Genomic DNA, 25779 nt, shown 5'->3' on the forward strand with positions numbered 1-25779 from the left:
TACCAAATGTTGAGACAGGTAGGGAGGGTACGAGAGGTAGAGAATTGAGAGGACAGGTTGTGAAGATATGCTGGGAAGTGGGCTGAAAAGTAAGGAAAATAAAAACTCTTTTTAATTAAGTTTTTCAGTCACTTCTCACTCTCCCCTAATCATGGTTTAAAGTTCTTCGCGGGCAACCCCCTCCAATGTATCTATGACTAGTCCTTTTACGGATGGGCCCAGGGAAGAAGAGGGGGTGAATATAACATTTTCCTTTTCTTGCCTAAAAGCCCATGTTACGAACCCTCCTTCTTGCATAAGGCACAATTAGACTCCTACGCATCCTAAACAACTACAGAGTAAATCCTACCAACTGATAAATCTAAACTAATTTATTCCAGCACAAGTGGGTCCCATCTAGGCACGTAACAACCCAGTTGGGTAAACAACCGATTACTCCGAAAGCTTAAGCTGTTATGGTCGGTTTTATTTAATATCAATAGCTCTAATACCATGTTAAACAACCAAAATGGCAAGTAGGCAAATAGGCCAAAAGATTAAGCTGTTATTAGTGTTAGTGTTATTTAATCTCTAAGTCATAACAGATGGGCCCACACGGTTATTGGGTATATGCAGTCTATGGGGTTCTCGTCCAATTCACAGCATGTGGGCCATATCAGCGCCTTGTTGTTTGATAATGCCACACGATTTTGCACTTCTGTACCTCACTGGCTTCACCAATTCACCATACCCTTTATAACAAAACCATCTTTCCACCCAAAGCCAAACAAACTACAAGTAAAAAACGAGGAAGAAGAACCCATTACAAAAACCAGATACCCCAAAGTTCTTCTTTCTTCTTCCCTACTAAAAATGCCGCTATACTTAGTGGCCTTTGCTCTGTTGAATTTTTTCTCTTTGATCTTCGCTGTGAATGGAGAAGATCCCTACAGGTTCTTCACCTGGAACGTTACATATGGCCACATTTATCCCCTAGGAGTACAGCAACAGGTAAGGGAATGTTTCTTTGAATTTTTTGTGGGCTCTTCTCAATACAAGTTTTTTTTTTTCTTGTGTGTATGTCTGTTTTTAATTTCTTATTTATGGGTTGTTCTATATTTTTATTTTATTCATTTTGGTTTATTGATGAGTAGAGACTACGTAACAGTTTTGATACCAATTGATCATGCATGAAGAATTTAAAATACTATTAAAAAAAGAGTAATAGTTTCTTTTCTTTTGCAGGGAATACTCATCAACGGTCAGTTCCCAGGTCCTGATATCTAATCAGTAACCAATGACAATCTGATCATAAACGTATTCAACTGCTTACCCGAGCCTTTCCTCCTCTCATGGTCAGCCTCTCTTTGGAATTTCATTATCATTAATGCAGACAGGGATTTGCTAGGCAATTTTGCATAAAGGAATTCGGCGGCTGACTTTCCCATCAGACGCTTTCCGTGACGCTTTCCGTGAAATTGGCTAGTAAATCTGTTGCGGTTTGTAACGGAATTCATCTTCTTAGAGGGAAGATTAGCCTCTTGATTCACTTAGAGGGAAGGATCACTCCTCCTTTGTGCTCAAAGTCACAATCAACCGTAAAATTCTTCATTCCCCTTGAAAAACACTAATTACCTAGGGCGCTGATATTCCCTCCCCGCCGACGGCTGGCTAACGTTTTCCCACCATTTGACCGGCGTCTCTCTCTCTCGCTCTCTCTCTCTCTCTCCACACACACACAGCAGGAACAGTTTGTGGGCCCAACAGAAACTGTTGCTGGAATGGTGGGCCCATCTTTGAACAACGTAGGCCCCGCCCATACCACACCATAGGATAATCCAAACCGTCCATTTGATGGGCCATAAACGTAATAGGTTGCATCCCAAAATATTATTTCCATAGGCGGATCCTAGCCCTCCGATCTAAATAGAAACTACATCTTATGCAACCTCTATAGATTGTAGGGTTGTGATCATCCTACAGAAATGATTTTTGGGGCACAACCTATTTACATTTTGGCCCATCAAATGGACGGCTCGGATCATCCTATGGTATGGACGGTACACTTCATTTTCAAAAATATGAGTGGGGCCTAAATTGGTACGAACCACACCATAGGATGATCCAAACCATGGACGGTTTGGATCATCCTATGCTGTGGTCGTACAGTAACATTAAGGCCCGTCCACAACATAGGATGATCCAAGCCGTCCATGGTTTGGATAATCCTATGGAGTTGGTCGTACACTAACATTAAGGCCCAATCGTAGGCCCCACCGATGTCTTTCAAATTGAAGAGGATGATCCAAACCATTCATTTGATGGGCCCCTTTTGGGGGCACAACCCATTTACGTTATGGCCCATCAAATGGACGGCTCGGATCATCCTATGGTTTGGACGGTACACTTCATTTTCAAAAATATGGGTGGGGCCTAAATTGGGCCTTAATGTTACTGTACGAACCACACCATAGGAGGATCCAAACCGTGGATGGCTTGGATCATCCTATGTTGTGGACGGTACGCTTCAATTTGAAAAAATATCGGTGGGGCCTACGATTGGGCCTTAATGTTACTGTACAACCAACTCCATAGGATTATCCAAACCATTGACGGCTTGGATCGTCCTATGTTGTGGACGGGCCTTAATGTTACTTTACGACCAACTCCATAGAATGATCCAAACCATTCATTCGATGGGCCACAATGTAAATAGGTTGTGCCCCAAAAATCATTTCCATAGGATGATCACAACCCTACAATCTATAGAGGTTGCATAAGATGTAGTTTCCATTTAGATCGGAGGGCTAGGATCAGCCTATGGAAATGATATTTTGGGACGCAACCTATTTACGTTTATGGCCCATCAAATGGACGGTTTGGATTATCCTATGGTGTGGTATGGGCAGGGCTTACGTTGTTCAAAGATGGGCCCACCATTCCACCAACGGTTTCTGTTGGGCCCACCAACTGATCGTGTTGTGTGTGTGGAGAGAGAGAGAGAGAGACCGGTCAAATGGTGGGAAAGTGACATTAACGTTAGCCAGCCTCTTTGAGCCGCGCGGGGGGGGGGGGGGGTGGGGTGGGTGGGGGGGCATATGAGCACCCATTACCTATTATTTATAGAAAATCAACTTACCACTTCATCTAAAACTCCTACCTAAGTAATGTAGATAACCCTTATCCCTAAGAATCCTACCCATACAAAAAAACTAAGAAAGAAAATCTACAAAATCTAAACTAATTTATTTCATCCCAATTTGAAATCTTGTAGATTCTTGTGGCCTTTTCTCTTTTTCTACTTTAGGGTTGGAAAGATATGAATTCATCGAACCTGAAACACCCGTCCTAGGGAGGCCATAAGTTGTAACTCCACCATTGCGGTTTTGGTTGTTGGAGCTTTCCTCCTGACCGCGTGTAAGTGTAAGAGCCATTTTGTCAGAATGAGCTTTATAGCAGAAAACATCTCCTAGATCTCCTTGATCACTCTCTTGTCCCACAACAAGATAACACACCTTAGCTTTTAATCGTCCGATCCTTGAATCATCTATGCCTTTCTTTGATACCACTTTTTATGAACCCGATATGGATTAATTTTTTTTAGAGGGAAGATCAGCCTCTTGATCCCACTTTGAGGGAAGGATCAGTCCTCCTTTATGCTCAAAGACACAATCTCCACGATAAAATTCTTCATTCCCCTTAAAAAGACTAATTACATATTATTTATAGAAAATCAACGTACCACTTCCTCTAAAACTCGTACTTAAGTAATGTAGATAACCCTTATCCCTAAGAATCCTACCATACCACAAAAAAAAAACTAACTAAGAAATAAAATCTACAAAATCTAAGCTAATTTATTTGACCCCAAGGGGGGCCATTAGGGGTGTAAACGCTCAAAAGCTCGGCTCGGGCTCGAACCAGGCTCGGGCTCGGCTCGGCTCGGTCAGGCTCGGCCAGGCTCGCGAGCCTTACAGAGCTCGGGTTATATTATGTTCACACCCCTCATCTTCCATAGACAGCCCTACTAGTGTGATTTGACTACTTTTTTTACACTATGGGGGGTGGTCCTAGTAACAAATGGGGTTCCAAAAATGAAGTGACATATTTTGCCCCCCCTTTCACTCCCTGGACAACCCTTTTAATGTATAAATTAATATATACTATATATATATATATATATATATATATATATATATATATATATATATTTAATTATATTAAATTCTTAACGAGCCTTAACGAGGCGAGCCGAGCCGAGCCGAGCCTGGCCTAAATTAGGCTCGGCTCGGCTCGTTAAGCTTAACGTGCCTGGTGAGCCGGCTCGGCTCGTTAAGGATTCGAGCCGAGCTCGAGCGAGCCTCCGAGCCCGAGCCAAAATTGACACCCTTAGGGGCCATCTATGCACGTAACAAAATCCCATGCAGATACCCATCTCTTCCAAGTGAACTTATCTCGACAGGGAGACATGACAAGCAATGAGAGAGTTCATAAAAAGGAAGGGAAATGATAAACCAACACACAACCCCAATCCCACCCCCCCCTTTCTCTCTTCTCTAACGGTTCACTGCTCGAGGATAAATTCACCCCTTTTTCTTTGCCTATTAAGACTTGGGAGGAAGGGTGTAACACCCAAAAACAGTGTCGTGTGTTTTACATTCCCAAACTACGTCGGAAAATCTACATTTTAAGAGATCACGTATATTGTCAAGTTCTATATGATGTGTGGGCAGGTAAACCGGTATTTAATTTTTTTTATAAAAAAAGTACCGTACGGCCTGGATGATCCAAACCGTCAATTTGTTGGGCCACAACATAAATAGGTTGTGCCCCAAAAATCATTTCCATAGGATGATCCTAACCCTCCGATCTATAGAGGGACTACTATAATGTCAAGTCCCTCTCTATAGATCAGTACTTCTATAATGTCCAGTCCCTCTATAGATCGGTTTCTATAGATCGGTCAGTTAGGATCATCCTATGGAAATGATTTTTGGGGCCCAACAAATGGATGGCTTGGATCATCCTATGATGTGGGCCGTACAATACTTTTTGAAAAACACAGGTTTATAGGGCCACACCATATAAAATCTCTTGTTAAGAAAAGGCTGATGTTCTTTCATCTTTTCGCATACATCGCTAGCTCCAAATCTCTTCATCTATGCAACATATGGATACCCAGATTGATCGGACAATCGCAATGCAAAATTAATCTGCCATTAGAACTTAATTAATCTGGTTTATGTGAAAATAGGACTGGCAATCAGCAGAGGAAGAATTCTTGGGAGGACGGCGTTTATGGGACTACATGTCCAATCCCTCCGGGGAAAAACTTCACGTACATTCTTCAGGTGAAGGATCAAATCGGTAGCTTCTTCTATTTCCCTTCTCTCGCCTTCCACAAGGCGGCCGGAGGGTTCAGAGGGATCAGAATCTTTAGCAGACCCATGATTCCTGTACCTTTCCCCGGAACCCGCCAGAGACTTCACCGTCCTTATCGGGGATTGGTACAAGGCTAATCACACGGTAATTAATCTCTCTTCCTCATTATACTACTACTCATAGTTTTAATTAAAACTCCCTCATGTACTCCTCCGAGTCGACTGCCTTTTCCCTTGCCTGCGTTCCAGGTTTTGCCCTACAGAATCAATAAAAACTCGTCTGATTCTCCTGAGTTTTGACCACGTCAACCACCTACTCAACTGCGTCCGCGCAGAGTCGACAAGGATTTTTCTTAGCCGCATTTTGACCTGCATCCGCATTTTTAAACACAGCTTATATAATACTACTGTCACCACTGCATTATTATGTTGTGATCTGTTTGTGTAATTAATTATCTGAGTTCCAGTGAGTTGGGATAATTAGTATGGGGCCATTTGTGCCTGTAATTTTAAGCATAGAATATATCATTTTCGCCCCCATTTCTTCCCCTGGCCACCCTCTTGGAGTGCAGTCATAAATAAAGCAGAGGGGTGGCACTGGGAAGAAAAAGGGGTCTAATATATCGCTTTCCTTTGTAGAAAATATAGTGGGCCGACCTTGATTGAAGATCCAAACCATTCATTTGCTGGGTACCAAACGTAAATAGGCGGTGCCCAAACGTAAAGATCCAAACCATTCATCTGTAGGAGGATCCTAAGCCTCCCCGATCTATAAAGGCTTATGTATGTTGCCGTCTCTGCAGATCAGAGGGTTAAGATCATCATATGTAGATGATTTTCGGCGTACAGCTTATTTCACAAATAATTTTTGTGAAAGGAAATTTGACTGTAATTCTCTGATGTTTTAGACCTTGAAAGCTACCCTGGACAGTGGCAAAATGCTTCCGTTTCCTGATGGCATCCACATCAATGGTCGTGGTCCAAAGCTTGCACACTTCACGGCAGAACAAGGTACTTAGAATTCTCGTAACTTTAGGTATGTATATATAAGAGAGCTTAACAGCCATTGTCTTACTATTACCATGTGTGGGGCCAGCACCTTTTTAGTTGGTAGTCCCCACATGAATTCTCATAACAATGTCATTTTGCTGCTTCAGTGTGAAATGTCAAATGTTAGCTATTTTTGTTTTAACATTTTTTTTTATAGGCCATTTCGTTGGACGGTTTGGATCATCCAATCCATTGCAATTTTTGTTGTATGGCCCATCTAAAGTTGGGCCCATTTCACACCAGGGCCACTACGCTACATTCTCACTCAGGCCCTATTTGTTTAGGCCCTGTTCGTTTTAGATTGTGACAACCGATTGTGGGCCCCAATCCGTTTATTGGACTCCAAATTTCGTTTAAGTTGGAGTTCAATAATCGGTTTGGGGCCCACAATCGGTTGTAACAATCTGAAAAGAACAGAGCCTTAAGATTATAACAACTGATTGTGAGTGCCAAACCGATTATTGGACTCAATTTCGGTTTTAATAATCTTAGACGAACAGGGCCCAATAGGCGTACCAACATGGGTGTTAATGTTAATGGGCTGATCTAATGGTCCCCACCAGATAACATTGTGGGCCTAACTCCCATTCTGAACAGAGATCCGATCTCTTTGATCAAGGGCTGCAAAAGAAATAAGAAAAACTTCTTGCTTGAAGCCTTCAAAGAGCACCCTTCGATCAATGGCTACAATTGTTCGATCAGAATGAGATGGTCAGCACTGAATTGGACCTGTGGTGGGCCATACATATGGCAATGGGCCTTCTGTTGTCTCCCTTAGAAGCTTGAGAGTAACAAAATTGGTTTTTTTAATTGTCATTAGGCAAAACTAACAGGTTTCGGATATCGGATATCAAATGTGGGCGTCCAAAACTCACTCAACTTCAGGATCCAGGGCCATACTATGAAGCTGGTTGAAGTAGAAGGTACAAACACTATGCAGGTGACCTACTCCTCCCTCGACATACATGTGGGCCAATCATATTCCGTTCTGGTGACGGCCCACCAACCGGCCCATGACTACTACATTGTCGTTTCATCCCGTTCCACAAATCCCGTCCTCACCACCACCGGCGTTCTTCACTATAGCAATTCCGCCGGGCCGGTCTCAGGCCCACCCCCTGGTGGTCCTACCATTGAAATTGGGTGGTCACTCAACCAGGCCCCGTCCATCAGGTAACTCCCAATTCTTTTATATGCTTTAGAGAAAGCTAGGGGTGCAATTAGAACCCAAAATCAAACTTCTAATTGGACCCAAACGGACCCAAGAGTCATGTTATTTGATTTTGAGGAATGATCCATTGAAACTATTTGTATTTTGTTGCAAATGATCCATGTTGGACACGTGGATAGTGGGATGATCTCCATCTAGATTGTTCTTCAAATGGGCCTCTCTGTGGATCTTCAATAGCCCAAAATTTGTGATCCAATCAGACAATTTCAAGATAAAATTGTCCAATTCCAGGATTTGATTGGAGTTTTGATTTTTTGAATGACAGGTCACAGGACTAACCTCACAGCGAGTGGGCCAAGGCCAAACCCACAAGGGTCCTACCGCTATGGTCTCATCAATGTTACCCGGTCCATCAAGCTCGTTAACTGGGCCGGACTCATCCATGGCAAAATGCGGTATGCAGTCAATAGGGTCTCCTTCATTCCAGCTGATACGCCCCTAAAACTCGCTGATTTTTTCAAAATTGGAGGTGTTTTCCGCCTAGAAAGCATCTCCGACAAACCCCTCAGCGGCGGCCACTACCACGTCACCTCCGTCATGGCCGCCGATTTCAAAGCCTTTGTCGAGATCGTCTTCGAGAACCGTGAAAACAAGATGCAGAGCTGGCACTTTAATGGCTATTCCTTCATTTGTTGTTGGGTAAAGCTTCTCAACTAACATAACCATGCATATTTTAGTGTTATTTTAATGGGATTTGCTATCGCCCATTGCACAAGGCACTTCGCGGATGGTCCGTTGCATGTGATAGCAGCCACACAGGCCCACTTTTCAACAGATTTTGTCTTCATTCACTAGGTGGCTGCTCTTACATGCAACAGACCGTCCGCGAAATGCCTTCTGCGATGGACGCTAGAAAATCTCTATTTCAATTTAATCTTTTTGGCAAATGAGAAATTAAGACCTAAAGGAATGATAGTAAGGGTCTCTTCATGCGAGGGTCAGAGAAGGGCCCTTGAATAGATCTACATCATTTTTAAAGTCAGTTGAGAAATTAGAATTGGGTTGAAATTAATGACGTAGATCTATTCAAGGGCCCTTCTCAAAGAAGCCCTTGCATAAAGAGAGCCCTTGCATCTATCATTCGTCACCTAGGTATGGCCCTAGGTGAGGGCCCTTGCAATTAAGACCTATTTAGAAGCCATTAACAAATAATCTGATATGGTCCGGAGTGGGGGGCCTACCTAGGTATGGGACTAGGGCCAGCTTGGTATGGGACAGATTTAAAGGGCTTAGCCTTGGGCGTTCCATCAGCTCTGGAGCCTTTCGGTATTGGTTAGGTACCTAACCTAACATTATCATATTCAACTTCAAAACTATTTACATGTAAAGTTTATATGCAAATATTTTTTAGAGGTATCAAAGAAGCCCATAAACAATACGGGTGCAACCCCGACAGGGTTGGGTCAGGGAGGGCTGACCCTAGCCCAACCCGAGAGCCTCGGGTCAAGGGTCAAGGCTAACCCAACCCAACCGCCTCTAAATCTTTGCAATCATAACCCAACCAGCCTCTAAATTTTTGCAATCATAACCCAATCAATCTAATACCATTTTTTTTAAAAATTGAGCCTGGTCTGGTTCGGGGCAAAAGAAGAAGCAAATAATTATAGAAGGAACACCACGATAAAATTAGGGGAAAGGGGATCAGATTTGGGTTGGGTCGAGTTGCCCCAGGCTGCAACCCTAACCCAGCCCCAAATTAAATCAGATTGGCTTTTTCTAACCCCAGCTCAACCCGTGGAAACATCAACCCAACCAGAGCTGAAATCGGGTTTAACCCGAGTTGAGACTAAAGGTGTCAATTTTGGCTCGGGCTCGGAAGCTCGCTCGGGCTGGGCTTGAAAAAAGCTCGGCTCGAGCTCGGCTCGAATCCTTAACAAGCCGAGCTGAGCCGGCTCGCCAGGCTCGTTAAGCTTAACGAGCCGAGCCCGATTTAGGCCAGGCTCGGCTCGGCTCGTTAAGAATTTAATATATATATATATATATATATATAGACACACACACACACACACACACACATTAAAAGGGTTGTCCAGGGACTGAAAGGGGGAGGCAAAATATATCACTTCATTTTTGGAACCCCATTTGTTACTTGGACCACCCCTCATAGTGTAAAAAAAGTAGTCAAATTACATTAGATAGGGCTGTCCAGGGAAGATGAGGGGTGTGAACTTAATATAACCCGAGCTCGGTAAGGCTTGCGAGCCTGGACGAGCCGAACTGAGCCCGAGCCTGGTTCGAGCCCGAGCCGAGCTTTTGAACTTAACGAGCCGAGCCTGGCCAAGCTCGGCTCGGCTCGGCTCGTTTACACCCTTAGTTGAGACTGACCCCAGTTGCACCCCTAATAAACATCTTCACCATACTTTTTTGTCACATATTGCAGGATGGACGGAGGATATTGGACGCCAGCTAGTATGAAACAATATAACCTCAAGGATGCAATAGCACGATGCACAACCCAAGTGAGTTAATTGACTTATCATCTTTTAATTTCATGTGCAAAATGATCTCGACCATCCAAAAGATGAACCTTAACACAAAAAATAAAAGATGAACTGTAACCTAAGAAATTGTTCCAATTCTGTTCTTTTGACTACTTGATCATGGTGATCACAATAAAAAATTGGGAATGATAGATACAAGGGAGCCCTTGCATAAAGAGCCGCAAAAGGGCTTATGATTGGATCCACGTCATCAAATTAACTGATATTTCTTTTTCAACTGAAAATGACGTGGATCCAATGAAGAGCCCTTTTGCCGCTCTTTATGCAACGGCTCCCTTGTATCTTTATGCCAATTTACGTGGAAGCTTCATTTCTTTTGACATTAATTTTCATCAGAGCCTGCTTAAATTTCAAAGGTTTAACTCATATGTTATTGATTGCCCAAATAAAAGGGGTCCTTTGATTTTATTTTATTTTTATTTTTTTTGAAAAGGGGTCCTTTGATCACCATCACAGGGTATATAATACTTTGATCATCGTCGTAGGGATGATATATAAGTCAAGTTTTTCTGAGCGAAACTGAAAAATACTCTCACAGGACTTATTTTAGCAACCCAATAATTGTCAAAAAAATCTCAAAAGCCCAAAGGCCAATTTTCATTTGACTCACTTTCATTCTTGTAGGTATATCCCAAGTCATGGACTGCAATTTATGTGGTTCTCGATAACGTTGGGATGTGGAACCTGAGGTCGGAGTCTTGGGCGCACCAATACCTCGGCCAACAATTTTATCTGCGTGTGTATTCGCCCGTGGAGTCTACCAGAGACGAGCAACCCATCCCGCGGAACGCCCTTCTCTGCGGAAAAGCCGCCGGCCGTCACCCTCCTCGCACTGGCAATCGCACTCCTCGCACGGGCAATCACCCTCCTCCCACCCTCTAATCTAATTTGGTGAAGATCTAGTTAGAGGCAACAGTCAAGTAATGTGTATTTTAGCAACAAAGATCAAAGATCAAAATAAGCTTGCAAGATTAGATCATTAGTGGTTGACTCAAATTAAGCCCTTCTCTTCTTCGAGTATTATTGTTGCCATTGTTAAGTAAAATATAAACATTTGTGGGAAAGGGTGAAGACTTAGCCATTAATCTTCACTTAAGAATGGATGGGAAAATCAGAACGGCTGATGATTCACCTTATATTATAAAAGCAGATCAATTGACCTGATTTTGTTACGGTCCTGAGTAGGGCCCCGCCTAGGCATGGGACTAGGTGGGACCCAGGTTGGTACGGCACATGTTTAAAGGGCCTAGCCTAATGCATTCCATTTGCTCTAGAGCTTTTTGAGTATTGGTTAGGCACCTAACATTAGGTATTAGAGCAGCACCAAATCCCGTGTTCGAGTTACGAAAGGGGCAACCTGTGAAAAGGACTACCTAGTAAAAATCTAGAGTAAAAGCTGCCAAAGTGAAGTTGTCACTGAACCATCAAATGGCCGCCAAGGACGACGGATTTGAAAGCGTGGTGGAATGTTACGGTCCTGAGTGGGGGCGTACCTAGATATGGTACCGGGTGAGACCAACCTCGTATGGGTAGGTTTAAAGGGCCTAGCCTAATGCGTTTCAACAGCTCTCTGGAGCTTTTGATGTATTGGTTAGGTACCTCTAATGTCTTAAATAGTTTGTATCCTCTAATGAGGATGCTAATCTAGTGTCTAATGAGGACGCTAATCAACATAATGGAAATGTGGGCCCCATTTATGTGTTGACCCTGTCAAATAAAAAAAAATTAAGGGACTCTTAGGATGCCACCAAAATAAGTCTTCATTTGCAAATAAAATATTTTAAGTTAATCTTATTTGCCATTTCTAAATGTCTATTTTTTGATACCACAGAAATAGGGTATTTTTTTGCAAATAAGATTACTTTTAAGTTAGTATGATTTCCAATTGAGACATGAAGGCCACTATGGAATTTAAGAAGATATATAAAAATATATTAGAACAAATCCTGAGGGAAGATACTCTTGTCTACTCAAAAGTTCTCTTTATAAGTTCTTTTTTTATTGAAAAAAAAAACATGAAAAAAGAGAAATTTAAAGTTGTCTCAATAAAGTTCTATATAAACAAATGTGAATTATATGTATGCCAAAAATAACACAAATAAGACATATTTTGACAAAAAACAGAGGTATGACAGGTCAGGACAATGAAGATCAAACGTGGCTCATTTACAAGCCTATATCTCGGGGTGCAACTTGGGTCGGGCTCAACCCGAACCCGACGGGTTCAACCCGAACCCGACGGGTTCAACCCAATTTTGGCTCAGGTTGGGTTGGCATTTCCTCATGTTGGGTTGAGAAATGCCAACCCAAATTAATTTCAGGTTGGGTAAGGGTTGAGGTCTTGGCGACCCAACCCGAACCTCTTGATTTTCTTTGAGGTATTGTATTTTTCTGTCTGGCCCAAGGTGAACCCGAACCAACTAGACTCAACCCTTTCAGTTTAGATGGGTTGGGCTTGGGTCGAGAGATTTAGAGGCAGGTTGGGTTAGGGTTGACCATCCTCAACCCGAGGCTCAGGTTGGATCAGGTTAGGTTTGACAGAATGCTATCTCAGGTTGGGATAGGGTCGGCCTCAACCCGATCCGAGTTGCAACCCAATCCAGCATGGGAACCCTCCACACCCATTGCTACAACCAATGGGAGCAGGTGGGCCCCCTTAAGCAACCCTTTTGGAAGTTGATATCAATGGGACCCCCTTCGCATTACTTTACATTCAATGAGAGCCACTTATGTGATCCACATCACTAAAATCATAAAGTAATAACTTTTAAAATGTCTTTCATCTCACATGATACTGTCATGTTTTCCTCTGTATATAAAACACTTGCACTAGGTTACTGTATACACAGCAAAATACCAAGACCTCAAGAGGTGAAACACACCAGAAGATATCTTATGAATAGAAGAAAAAAAACATGGAAGTAGAAAACAGAGCTTGTTGGGCCGAATCTGAACACGCGATCTGGTTGCGTAAAACCAGTTATCTGGGGTAGTAACAAGACAATATATGCATGGGTGAAGAAGAAAAGCAATGACGACAACCCATGAGAAAAACCCGCTGGTGACATTAGTTCACTCAGCAACCTGCATATGGAGACATGACTGTCAGTTATGTGGTTGATGGTGGAATAAGCTAAACAAATTACAAAATTGTTGGGAAATATGAGAATAAGATTATGACACGTCCAAACAGAAATTAAAATAATTGAAAGATAATATTGTGCGAATATCCGTTCAATTAAGCAGAAAAATATTAGGAGTTTCTTGATGAATTTAAAGTACATTAAAATTTTGTAAATAATAGTTGAAAACATGAAAAAGGGTTAAGGAATATTTTGTCATAAAACCATGTTAGAAATGGCAGTTTTTCTAAAAATGAAGCATTCATGCTAGTTAGACAAGAAACATCTAATCATTTGCAGATAGCACATCAATGGATTATCAATGAAGAATATCTTATCTTCTATAAGTTAATGAAGTCATTACTGTAAATTAGAGGCAGCAAGCTGTCATAATTCCCAAAAAGCTATCAAAAGCCAACCAGAAAAGTGCAAAATATAGATGGTGCCATTATAGGTGTACATTTAAACTAATGAACTCAATTATATACTTGGTCATCATCATCGCCAATAGGATAAAGTCCCAATCTGCAAAATGTTGATCCCTAGGCTACGATACGAACTGCTTTACCACAATCAGAAGGGTTCTGTATAAGCCAGTGATGTAAAGATGGTGAAATTTCCTAAAACTGTTCAGTAAACACGCACACAAACACAGACCAACACGCACAAATGTATAAAGAGAGAAAATAGGGTAAGGAATCTAAAACTTCCCAGAGGCCACAGGTCTGAAGGAAACTATAATTTTCTTGCATCTGTGTGCTGTAATACGTACCTGGTTAAGAGGATTGTCCGGAGATTTCTTCCAAAGTTTCCATATCATATCCTTGTATTGATTCAGAGTGAGACCTGGTTTTTCAATCTTCAGTTTTGGAAGCTCTGCTTCTTCAAAGGCCTGCAAATATTTAAAAAATAAGCCAAATTATATATTATAAGTGCAGAAAATGATCAGGAGCAAAAAACAAAAGAGAATAGAACAGACCATTTTATCAGCACTGTATTTCAATGAAGTTAGAAATTTGCAAAATGAATGCAGAACCATAATAGTAAAGAAATAGTATAAAAAAATAACAATAATAATAACGTCATGCAGATCAAGTATTGGTGTAGTAAAAAAATTTGCTTATCTATTATCATCTATTTCTCAAAAGTCAGTACATTATATCTGTCAAAGCTGAAAACTAGAAAGTTGATAGGGCAATGAAAATCTAGAAAGTAATGCTACGACAAAATAAATTGAGTACAACAGGTAATAAAACTGCTGAATATAAATTCACATCGCAGAAACACAAAATAATGCCTCACAAGTAGCATGAGTGGTCTAACTAATCAGAAGACACACACACACACAGTACTGGAGCGACCCAAATTAGCACTCTAAATTGTCCCGCGACCCCAAATAGTGAACCAACTAAGCGTACCCTCATTGTGCTGGGTACCGGGCTACCATCTGACCCCCGTTCCTGTACCGCATACCAGAACGAACGGCATTCCAGTTAACATTGATATGAACTAGAAAGCAAGGGTGTTATTGAACCATGGAAAAAAGAGAAGAAAAGGCCTGATTTTAGCATATTCCAGACCATAGAGTTGATCGACAATCAATCCCGTCGATCGATACGGCAGAACATTGATCAATGAAAATGGCCTTTCATGGACGAATTAGCCAGTCCATCGATTCTGTGAATTTCAAGAAGAGGGAGATTGTTTACAAGATCTAGACATTAAGGGTTCTAAAACATGACTTGATGTGCCTATGTAAGACTAAAGAATGAGAATCTAATATGAAACAACTTTGGAAAGCAATTTCGATTTGAAAAGAACCAATTTGGTTCTAATGAATTTGATCTAATCTATGCTATGTTATGCCTATTGAAATCATGGTTTTTAATTTCGGCCGAAACGAAATATTTCGGTTTCGGTGGAAAACGAAACGAAATTCACAGTGAGTTGGAAAAGTACCAAATTTCGCCGAAACGTTTCGGAAATTTCGGCCGAAACGTTTCGTTTCGGTAAAATTTCGGAAATCTCGGTGAAACGTTTCGGAAATTTCAGTGAAACGTTTCGGTGAAGTATAAAATTTCACCCGAAATTTCGGAAATTTCGGTGAAACGTTTCGGAAATTTCCGAAATTTCGGTGAAATTTTTACAAGATTTCGTCCGAAATTTCGTACCGAAACCGAAACGTTTCAGTTTCGGTGATGACCGAAACCTAAACCGAAACCGAGATTTAAAACCTTGATTGAAATAATCTACAACATAGGAAAACTAATACAGAATAGCAAGAAATAAAACTACTGAAATCTAAGTATGCAAAACATAAGAAAATCAAACTAATACAATGGAAGGAGAAAGATGGTGGTCATGTGCAACCTCAGCCTTCTAGTTTGAGAAGCTTCTTGAATTTGAATTTGAATTTGAATTTGGAGAAGTCCCTTCAAAGCTATCTAACCTCCCTTGTAGAAAATTCATGTATCTCTCTTGAAATTCTTGTTGCCCTTTGGTAGAGCCTAGAGTATGAAGAAGCAATATAGGACTAAAATTCATGCATAGGCTAAGTTTGGAAAGGTTTGAATGGTTTTAGGCAAAAATATTGTAACTTATTGTCAGTCTGAATGGATAGGAATCAAAGATAGGTTCTGCACGAATTTAGACCTTCCTAGGGTTTGGTTTTAGCAATAATGGAGTTTAGAAAGGATCCCAAGTGGAAACAAACTTTGAAGGTGATTTGGAAGGTCTCTAAAATTTAATCTCTGCCACTCTAACGCACTGGCACCAATCAAGAGGCCAAATCATCGATCAATGGGCAAGTCCAACGACCAAGGGACATGCTCATCGATCGATGGCCCAAGCTATCAATTGACAATTTTGGCTATCAAAATTCCATAAAAATTGGCGCAGTTCAAGGGCTTTTGAGAGATTTTCCAATCTGAATTCCTAAGGGTATTTTGCACCATTGTGAATGGTTTTTGAATAGGCATTTTGGAATGGTGTAGGCGTGTGTTTCAAAAATGGGGTCAACTGAACATGTTTAGGGCTTGGACAATCTAGGGTTGGTTGCAAAATAGGAATCATTTTAGTCATTTGACTCTACTCAAGAGATGCGACATATTCAAAGAAACACAATTGATCATCATTGGCACACAAACTCTGACTAATGTCAGGTCAAGCGAGACAAAATGTGGTGTCTACAACACCATAAATTATCTCGCAATACAAAAGCTATAGAAAGTATAAGTGTGTATAGAACTTGAATTACAATAATGTTGCTGCCATGGGATTTAAAAGAGCTTCATTGTACAAGACAATTGAGTTCTTTAACTTCTCAACAAAACTGCCGCTATTGACAAATGCTTAAAAAACTAGTGAAAGTTCTTCTGATGGATATGGTTGAAAGAGATATATTCATCATTCTTTTAATGGTGAAGGATATATTCATCATTCTCTTCTAGAGTTCCACTCAAATAATCAATTATGAATCTTGCACAGTTTTTCGGTCACTTCTATCTATTAAGGACTCGTGACAGGTTCTAGTCATGGTTTCTACTACCACCTCAAGCATATGAATCCTTACTAAACACGATGTCCCAGATGAGTTGTAATTGATCATTTGCCCATATTCTAGGACTAGAAGAAACTGTATCTATTAACAAAGGACAAGATCTCAATGCTTTTTTCTGAATGATAACGCTGATAATTTCATTGAGAAGGTATAAAAAAGGGCCAAAAATGAGATGACCTCACGACAAAGATATAATGAAGTCAAACTTTAGACCAAGATTTCATTTTAATCCAGCAGCCAGGTATTACATAAAAACTTTTTTTTTGGTAGGTAAGCTAGGATTGAACCTCCAACCACCAGGTTGAAGAACAAAGCCTTGACCATTGAGCTAGAGGCTCAATCACGAAATGCAAAAATACATTCCGCTAAAGAAGAAGAGAGTCAATTACTACCTGAATTTCAACACAATCAATTCCTTTGGCCAATATATATATCCACTATGGTGTCAGAAGTTACTAGGAGTGCACCTAGATAAGGATTATGTTGAGGAATTAACGCTTTTGACCTCCCCCCTCTGTGCCCTGCGGTAATGATTCCTCTGGCATTACAACCTTTACCACAATGATGCTGTCCATAGATCAAATTATTTCGTGGACTAGATTTCACTTCACTGGCTACGGCTCCATTGCGTGTGCTCGGGGGGCAGAAGTTTTGCATAAATGTATCGTCGTATTATTAAGTATTCTGATTTAAGTTCTTTTCTCTATAAGAGGTGGAATAGAATAACCCGGTGGAATAGAATAGCTAGGGGCAGAAAAATGCAAGGGGTTTAGAACGGGACACTAAAAGATCCAAACAAAATGAAGAGAAAACATGTGGGCACCTTCATTGAAAGCCAACATGAAGAGTGTAACAAGTCTCACTAGATGTTTTATTTGTGTAACAAACAAACAATAGTGGCCTACATCTAGACCCAACCCGATCTTTTCACCCATGCTACAACAAAAGGAGAGTCGCCTTCTACCATCAATTTCCCAGCAGGTTTTACTTGAAGATGGGAAGGTTGGTGATGAGAGCCCAACCTTCTACCTTGTTAAAATCCTGGACACCAAGTGGTCCATAGCATTATTTCAAAATGCGGATGCAGGTCAAAACGCGGCAACACAAATCCTAGTCGACTCAGCAGGACACGATCGAGTACTCGGTTGACGTGGTCATACTCTAGGAGTAATCCTAGTCGACTCGGCAGGACACGATCGAGTACTCGGCTGACGTGGTCATACTCTGGGAGTCAAAGGAGTTTTGATCGACTTAATAGGGCAAGGCGGACTCGAATAAGAACACGGCCAATGAAAAAGGGATTCGACTCGGAGGAGTCCATGATGACGCGGGGGATTTCGAAACTATGGTCCAGAAAATACCTTAATAATCCCTACTCCCCAGTGGCTCATAAGCACACCTTCAACTCTGACCGGTCCGAGATTTCCTCAACAGCTTTCGTCTCGAATTAAGTTTGATGCATTCAAAATGTGGAAGAGCCCATCTAGCAATAATTCTATCTGGGCTGTCAATCTCCAATTAAAGAACACATAACCAACTAATACGCCACACATTGTTTCCCCATCACATCTCACATGAAAAGGAAATAATTATAACCAATATTTTTAAAAAAAAAGGCTTATATGATTCTTCAAAAATTCAGTTCTTTTGTTCCAAATATCCCATAGGATAACATGCGGGGTATGTTGCCAAAGACTCTCATCTTTATCTCCAGAAGGCCCTTTTGACCTACGCACCATGCGTTTCAGTGTTGATTTTGAAATCACTCACACAATGCCAGGACATTTGAACAAGCTTTCCCAAATTCAATGGGCTAATTTGCATTAGAGAAATAGATGATCCACAGTTCTTCTTCCATACACATAATATGCATCTACTCGCAACCAAAAATTATTTCCTCTTTAACCGTTCATACGTGTTTCCTGTCTATAAACATCCAACAAAACGCCTCTAGTGGTGGTGAAACCAAGGGGGGGTCCGAACACAACTGGACGGAGATGTCGATTCATAAATAGTTGTGAGAGAAGAAAAACGGATCTTACCCAAAAAAAAGATCATGGGTATCATGGATCCAAATTCTCTTCCCACACAAACACATCCAACAACTAACAAGACGCAAGAAACACGAGCTCCTCTTGTTTAAAATCTCTCAAAAAGTTGGAAGTCCCAAAGTAGACTCTCTCTCCTTCCCTATAGCAACTCTCCCTAATACTCAACTCTCTACGAGTGACCGACCTATAAAAGCTCAGAAATACATGGCAAAGAGGAGAATAATATTCTCCCAAACATGAATCTTCCCAGAACATAATATTTCCAAGACCCACACTATAAAAATATGAAGTGAGATCATAGTTTTAAACTACAGTTGAAACCGACATGAAATGACCAACATGTTTTTGTTTCCATCCTCACCGAAATTAAATCCTTCGGTGAGCATGTATATATTTTGGCAACGTTATGGTCATGTTGACCGAAATGTGATCAAATTTGTATATAAATTACAGAACTTTAGTCAATGTCGAAAATTTCGACCAAAGTGCATAGAGAAGCTTGGGTTTTCACATTTTTGATTGATAAGTGATTATTCTATGTTTTTTCCCTTCAATTATGGTGCAAATGCATCAAATAATTATTGATTGGATGCATGTGCACGTGGATTAGTCAATGAAATTTCATTTTACATTTTTATAGTTTTTTTTAAAATTGGAAAAAAGCCATCCATTTGACTAAAAACTAACCATATATGCACATTAGTTTCTAATTTTATTATATGAGATTTCTTCTTGCCCAATCTATGATTGGTGGATTTTCATTTAGAAAATCAATTATTTTATTTACTTGTGTTAGAAAATTCATTAAAATAGTGAAAACTATATTTTTGAAAAGACTTATTATATATACTCAAGGTAGCTCCTAATTTTTTGATTTTTTCATTTCGAAAATTGATTATTTTATCAATCTTTGTAAGAAAATTCTTTAAATTTTCATCATTGTAATGTACTCAATTATATTGTACTTCCTTTATGAATGAAGTGACTATTTTCCGACATTTTGAGTTTGTTTCAAGCATATGCATATGCGGTTGTATATTTTTCAGTTTAGAATGGACCTTACTATTCCAAACATGCACGACGACACATGTCATTATGTGTTTGATCTTGTTAAACCAACAAGGATGGCTGTTTTGCTTATGTAATGGTTTCTAAGTATATATTTATGCTTATTCTAGCATTTCCGGAAGTTTTATCTCAAATTTTCATCATTTTCATGATTGTATAAACTTTCATGATTTTACAGGATTTCCACCAAAATCTATGAATGAAAACAACATGTTGGATTGAGCCTCTAGCTCAATGGTTAAGGCTTTTTTCTTTCGACCCAGAGGTTGGGAGTTCAATCCCAGCCTACCTACCAAAAAAAAAACCGACATATTCCCATTTCAAGGGCAGCCAACATGTATGCCAAAATCAATATTTAAAATCTTGTGTAGGGTATACATAAATTATCATGCGCAAAAGCGTCACGTAAATCTGTCGAAACCCATACTTACACCCAATAACCGCATCAAAAGGCTCACTTTTCTTCAATGAATATCTACAACCACTGGCCCAGCGAGCCACATTGCGTAACTTAAAGTTGTCAAACTATGAAGCACGGGTACGGGGTGTGGGTACGACACGACACGGGTACGCGGGTACGTGATTTTCCAAAAAACCCGGGTGCGGGTACGTTCGGGTACGCCGAATATAATAATATATTTTAATATTTTATTATATATTTATAAAAATTAAAAAAATTATCAGTTTTGGGCTCTCAAGTCTCAATTGGTTGCCCACAATCTCAAACAAACAAGGCCTAAACAAATGGGAGAGAAGGCCCTAAACAAACAACAACAGATTTTGTCAAACAAACAAACGGCAAGGCCTAAACAATTAAAGTAAAAACAGCAGATTTTGTCACAATCTCAAACAAACAGCAGATTTTTTCACAATCTCAAACAAATAGCAGATTTTTTCACAATCTCAAACAAACAGCAGATTTTGACTCCAATAATCAGTTCTAGGCTCTCAATCGGTTGTCAGTTTGTCTCAATATCAAATGAACAGGGCCTAAATGTAATTGTGAGCCCCAAACAGATTATTGGACTCAAAATTAAACAAAATTTTGAATCCAATAATCAGTTTTGGACTCGACAGTTATTGCACCCAAAAAACAGATTATTGCATCCAAAAAACAAACAGACAATCAGTTTTGAATCCAACAACTATAATTTTGATTTTTAACTCTCAACAGTTTTGGACTCTCAATCCAATAATCAATTTTGAATCCAACGGATTATTGCAGATTGTGAGTCCAACAGATTATTGTAGATTGTGAGTCCATCAATCCAACAGATTATTGAACCAAAAATTGCATTTACACCCTGTTTGTTTTGGATTTTGAGAACAGATTGTGAGTCCGAAGCTGATTCTTGGACTCAAAATTAGACTCAACAGATTGTGAGTCCAATAATCAGCTTTGGACTCACAATCTGTTCTCAAAATCCAAAACAAACAGGGCCCAAATTAATTTTCAGTCCAATAATCTGTTATGGACTCAAAATAAAAAAACAAAAACAGGGCTTTATTTTTTTTAGTCCAATAATCTGTACAGAGAGAGAGAGAGAGATACCGGAGAGGGTGATGCCGTGACGGAGCTGGATAGTGTGCCGGTGCCGAAGAGAGAGAGAGACCTAGGGCTTTATTTAGGTTAACACCTCCCAATTTTTATAAATACACCCCCCTTTAACCATTTAAGTTAAAAAAAACGCACCCAAGTGTTGGGTGGGCACCCCACACGTACCCGACACGCACCCAGCACGTCCCCGAGCGCACCCGCACCCCCACACGCACCTGACACGGGTGCGGGAGGCTCGGGAGAGTACCCGTGCTTCGTAGGTTGTCAATACCCAGTCCCCCATTATTCTTCAGTTTGGACACTACCTTCAATATATATGGTGCTTTAACCTTTTCCAATCCTTACCTTCGCGGAAACAAAAATCCCTTTGCAATTTTCCCATTCTATTTGCAACTGAGGCAAGCATTTCCAACAAGGACATGGAGCAAAGCAATATACTAGATACGGCCATGGTTTAAAATTTCGGTTTCGGTAACCGTTTCGGACCCCACCAAAAACCCAAATTTCGGTCCAAAATTTGGTAATTTGTAACACTTCTCTTTTTTTTTTAATAAATAATGTCATTAAATCGAAATTTTGGACCGAAATTACCGAAATTTGGTAAATGGCGATTTTCGGAAAATTTCGGTTTCGGTCGAAATTTTAAACCATGGATACAGCTACTTCAATTAAGGTGATCACAAGTCTAGCCTATTCCCACGAAGTTCGAGCGAAACATCTTCTAATTATTCTTGTGATTAGTTGGGCTAAAAACTAAGAGTAACCACTTGGTTAGTTGGAAGAAGGCTAGTTAGAAGAAGATAACTAGGGGCTTGGGCATTAGAAATATCAAGGCTACAAACAAAGTTTTTTCTTTTCTTTTCTTTTTTTTTTTTTTTTTTGAAAGTGGCTCTGGAGATTTGGAGAGGATAGATCCCATCTCTAGAGGATAGTGATTTTGAAGAAGTACGGTGCCAATTTCGGAGGTTGGAACCCGCATGATTGCTAGAAATCTTGGGGTTACATTTTAGAGAGATATTTATGAAGGAATTGCCTTCATTCCAAAGTGAGGTGCCTCTAAACGATAAGTTCCCTGACTTGTTCTCTGTAACAACTAAGCGGGAGTGTATTGTCAAAGAGTCATTCCAGAGTGAACGACAGAAAAGAGTCTCCCGCTAGGATCCTCAACTGCAACACTTACTCTTGCATGTGCATGGCAAGAGCAAGCTTAGCAGCACAGTTGGACAGAACTTGCAGAGATGGATTGCTTACTCAGTGTTAACCGGTTTGAAGGACTAGAGATGCTCCTTGCGTGAAGAGGAAACCCAAATCTTCCATCATTCAGATTGAACGACCCTTTCGGTCCTTTCTAGCACTAGAACTCCAAAGTATCAAGAAACACATAAGCTCACCGTGAGAAAGGTTTTAAATTTCGGTTTCGGTTTCGGCCACCACCGAAACCAAAATATTTCCGTTTCGGCCTAAATTTCGGCCGAAATCATCTAAATTTATGATAATGATTTCGTTTTTTAATTTCGACCGAAATGTCTAAATTTTCGGTGTGAATTTCAGCGATTTCAGTGGAAATTTCAAAAAATTTGGTGGACATATTTAAAATTTCAGTGGAAATTTTGTAAAAATGGCTAAAAACGAAATTTTGGAATTTCGGCAAACTTTTGCCGAAATTTTGTAAAGAAACGACTTAATATAAATTTCGTTTCATCCGTGGCCGAAACCAAAATATATCCGTCATTTCGTTTCGTTTCCGCTGAAATTTAAAACCTTGACCATGAGATGGATGGTCCACTTCTGCAAGAATTTCTTTGATATAGAGATAGAGAGGGTGACTATGCTTTTGGACACTATGGACTCGATTTTTATTAAGAAGGATGGTGAGGATAGGAGAGCTTGGAATGGGGCACTGACATGGCACTTTCTGTTAATTCTCTGTACTAATGCCTCGTGCCAATAGCAAAACATCTTCGCTTGCCGTCAGAGTCTGGCTCTTGGAGTTTGCACGTTCGCCTGAACGTTCCACCTTAACAAAAACCTGACAATGGATCACTTGTGCAGGCGTAAGATGATTGGGAAGAATCAGTAAAGCACATTTTTAATTAACTTCTGGGTGATTAGGGAGATTGGGTCCTTCATGCTAAATCTGTTTGGAGATGTCTGAGTTTTCCCATAGCAGATTGAGGACCTATTTGAGTGGTAGACCGATGACCTTGGCCTAGGAGTGATCGTATTCTATGGAGCCTGGCTCTATTAGCTTCGCTTTGGGCTATTTGGAAGGAAACAAATAGTCGAGTTTTCAAAAGAGAGGTTAGGAGCTGCTACGCCATTCAACATCTGATTTATTTAGTGATTGTGTAGTGGGCTACACCGCCATAGTCCCAAATTCTAGAAGTGTCTATGAATCATCCCTGAGAAAATCTGGGGCAGATTCACATTCAATTCACCCTTCATTGATTATTATGAAACAACTTTCAATTGATTGTATCTTTGCAAATCTTTTAACCTCTGTTCAAGAGATAGCCCCTACAAGTGAGTCTATCCCTCCATCGAAATAACATATTGTCTCTAGCCCTTACTCTTCAATTCTCCCTCGAATGTTTAAAGAGAAAAAAGGACCACTTGCTCCATTGAAGCCTTTAGCTAAAGAGAGAAGGTTCTCTTTGCTCCTCTTTAGACATCGATCCTTCATGGCTTTCTTTCAAATCCTTAATCCAATGAGTGGAATCATTAAGGGCATTAGGATTTCATGGCACTCAATGTGGTCTTTAGTGACAAAATTTATAGGAGAATGTATTTCCATTTCTTCCATTCTAAAAGTAAACCTGTTTTCCTAGATGACGTAGAGGAGGAATCAAGAGAAAACATGTTTGGGTGTCTGTTATTTTCAATATAAATTCTGAATTATCACACATGAGAGAATCAAAAGAACAGGTTGAATCCAGAACAGTATTCCATGCTGAAACGAAACGAAATGATTGATATGCAATTTGGACCTTTAGAGATTGCAGTCAATATCCAAAACATAATCTAAAAATAGCCAAATTGCAAATTGGGTATCTATAATTACCAACATAGTTCTAAATTATCACACATGAGAGACAATCAAAAGAGCTCTAAAAAAACCCAAATTGCAAATTGGGTATCTATAATCTCCACCATAATTCTAAATTATCACACATGAGAGAGAATCTCAAAAGAAGAGGCAAAACCCAAAACAGAATTTCAAACCAAAAAGAAACAAATCAATCCACATGCCTTGATTTGACCAACCTAATTCACTTAATGATGTGTTGGAGTGTACACCCAATAACAATTTGGGTGCAATTTGGTCCTTTTAAGATTACACTCAGTATCTAAATTGCAATCCAAAAAAACCCAAATTGCAAATTGGGCATATGTAACTTTCAACGTAATTCTAGATCATCACACATGACAAACAATCTCAAAACAGCAGATAAAACCCAAAACAGAATTTCAAGCCAAAACAAAACAAATCAACCCATAAACCTCCAAATAACTAAAAACCCAAATCTAAAACTTACCTTAAAGGAAGCCTTGAGCCTCCTCTCAGGGTGCCGATCAGCAGGCAAAGGCTCAGCCACAACCATCTGAGCTAGGGCATCTTGCACAGAATGCGCCTCAATAATCGAATCATCCCTATTCGTATTCTCCACAAGCACAATCCTCTCATACTCCTCTTCATCGGCAGTCCTCGTCTGCTTCTTCTTCACAGCCTCAAACTTCTGCAAAATCTGAACCCGCTCCTCCTCACGCCGCCTCTCCAGCTCGGCTTCAGTCACTTTCGGAGCCGCCGGGACCGAGACTCGGCTCGCCTTCTTGTCCGGCTTCCGAGTGGCTTTCTCTAATTCTTTCTGTTCAAGATCGGCTAGCCGACGGATCTCGGCTTTACGAGCTGTGGCTTCGGCTCTCTTCTCGGCTTCTTCTTCACGTTTCTTGGCGGCTCGAGTTTTGGAACCCTCGGCCTCTTTCCAGTATTGTTCTTCTTTTTGGCGCGCTTCTTTTTCTTTCTTTTCTGCATCTGTTGCTGTTTTTCGAGCCCTTGCTTCCTCTGCTTTGCTGTTTGTTCCCATCTTTTTCGGCATCTTTGCTTTTACCTCTCTCTCTCTCTCTCTCTCGATTATCTTGTGCTACTTGTTTTGCCTCTCAATCTCCTAGATTGTTCATATAATGGTGCTCTGGTGGAAGTAGGTCAAAAAAGTCATATTGCATAAATATAAGATGCTAATACCACATGCACAGTGATTAACTTAAGACATATATGATA

The 25779-nt window shown here is 40.4% G+C and overlaps 1 protein-coding gene and 1 pseudogene across 2 annotated transcripts; one reads left to right on the forward strand and one right to left on the reverse strand.

Annotated features, from left to right (window-relative positions):
• Positions 1-852: 852 nt before the first annotated feature.
• Positions 853-11180, forward strand: LOC143853815 (L-ascorbate oxidase homolog; annotated as a pseudogene). The gene is made up of 8 exons (XR_013237293.1): positions 853-990; positions 1225-1334; positions 5234-5505; positions 6269-6371; positions 7244-7583; positions 7914-8280; positions 10022-10100; positions 10767-11180. The product of XR_013237293.1 is annotated as an L-ascorbate oxidase homolog (transcript).
• Positions 11181-12883: 1703 nt separating this feature from the next.
• Positions 12884-25684, reverse strand: LOC143854196 (coiled-coil protein). The gene is made up of 3 exons (XM_077364039.1): positions 25037-25684; positions 14037-14156; positions 12884-13226 (listed from the first exon to the last, which is right to left on the reverse strand). Exons 1-3 carry the CDS (start codon positions 25595-25597, stop codon positions 13215-13217), a joined length of 693 nt encoding a protein of 230 aa, XP_077220154.1. The 5' UTR covers positions 25598-25684; the 3' UTR covers positions 12884-13214.
• Positions 25685-25779: the final 95 nt, after the last annotated feature.

Source organism: Tasmannia lanceolata, unplaced genomic scaffold (genome assembly GCF_043159265.1).
Source record: "Tasmannia lanceolata isolate RefF3 unplaced genomic scaffold, GAP_Taslan_0.1 ptg000020l, whole genome shotgun sequence".
NCBI classification, from domain to species: Eukaryota; Viridiplantae; Streptophyta; class Magnoliopsida; order Canellales; family Winteraceae; genus Tasmannia; species Tasmannia lanceolata.

Excerpts from the sequence above, each read along its gene's own strand:
- LOC143854196 (XM_077364039.1), bottom strand. The coding sequence starts at position 25,597 with ATGCCGAAAAAGATGGGAACAAACAGCAAAGCAGAGGAAGCAAGGGCT. Across the intron at positions 14,157-25,036 it reads GGCTCAAGGCTTCCTTTAAG|GCCTTTGAAGAAGCAGAGCT; the intron begins GTAAGTTTTAGA and ends AAATATTTGCAG.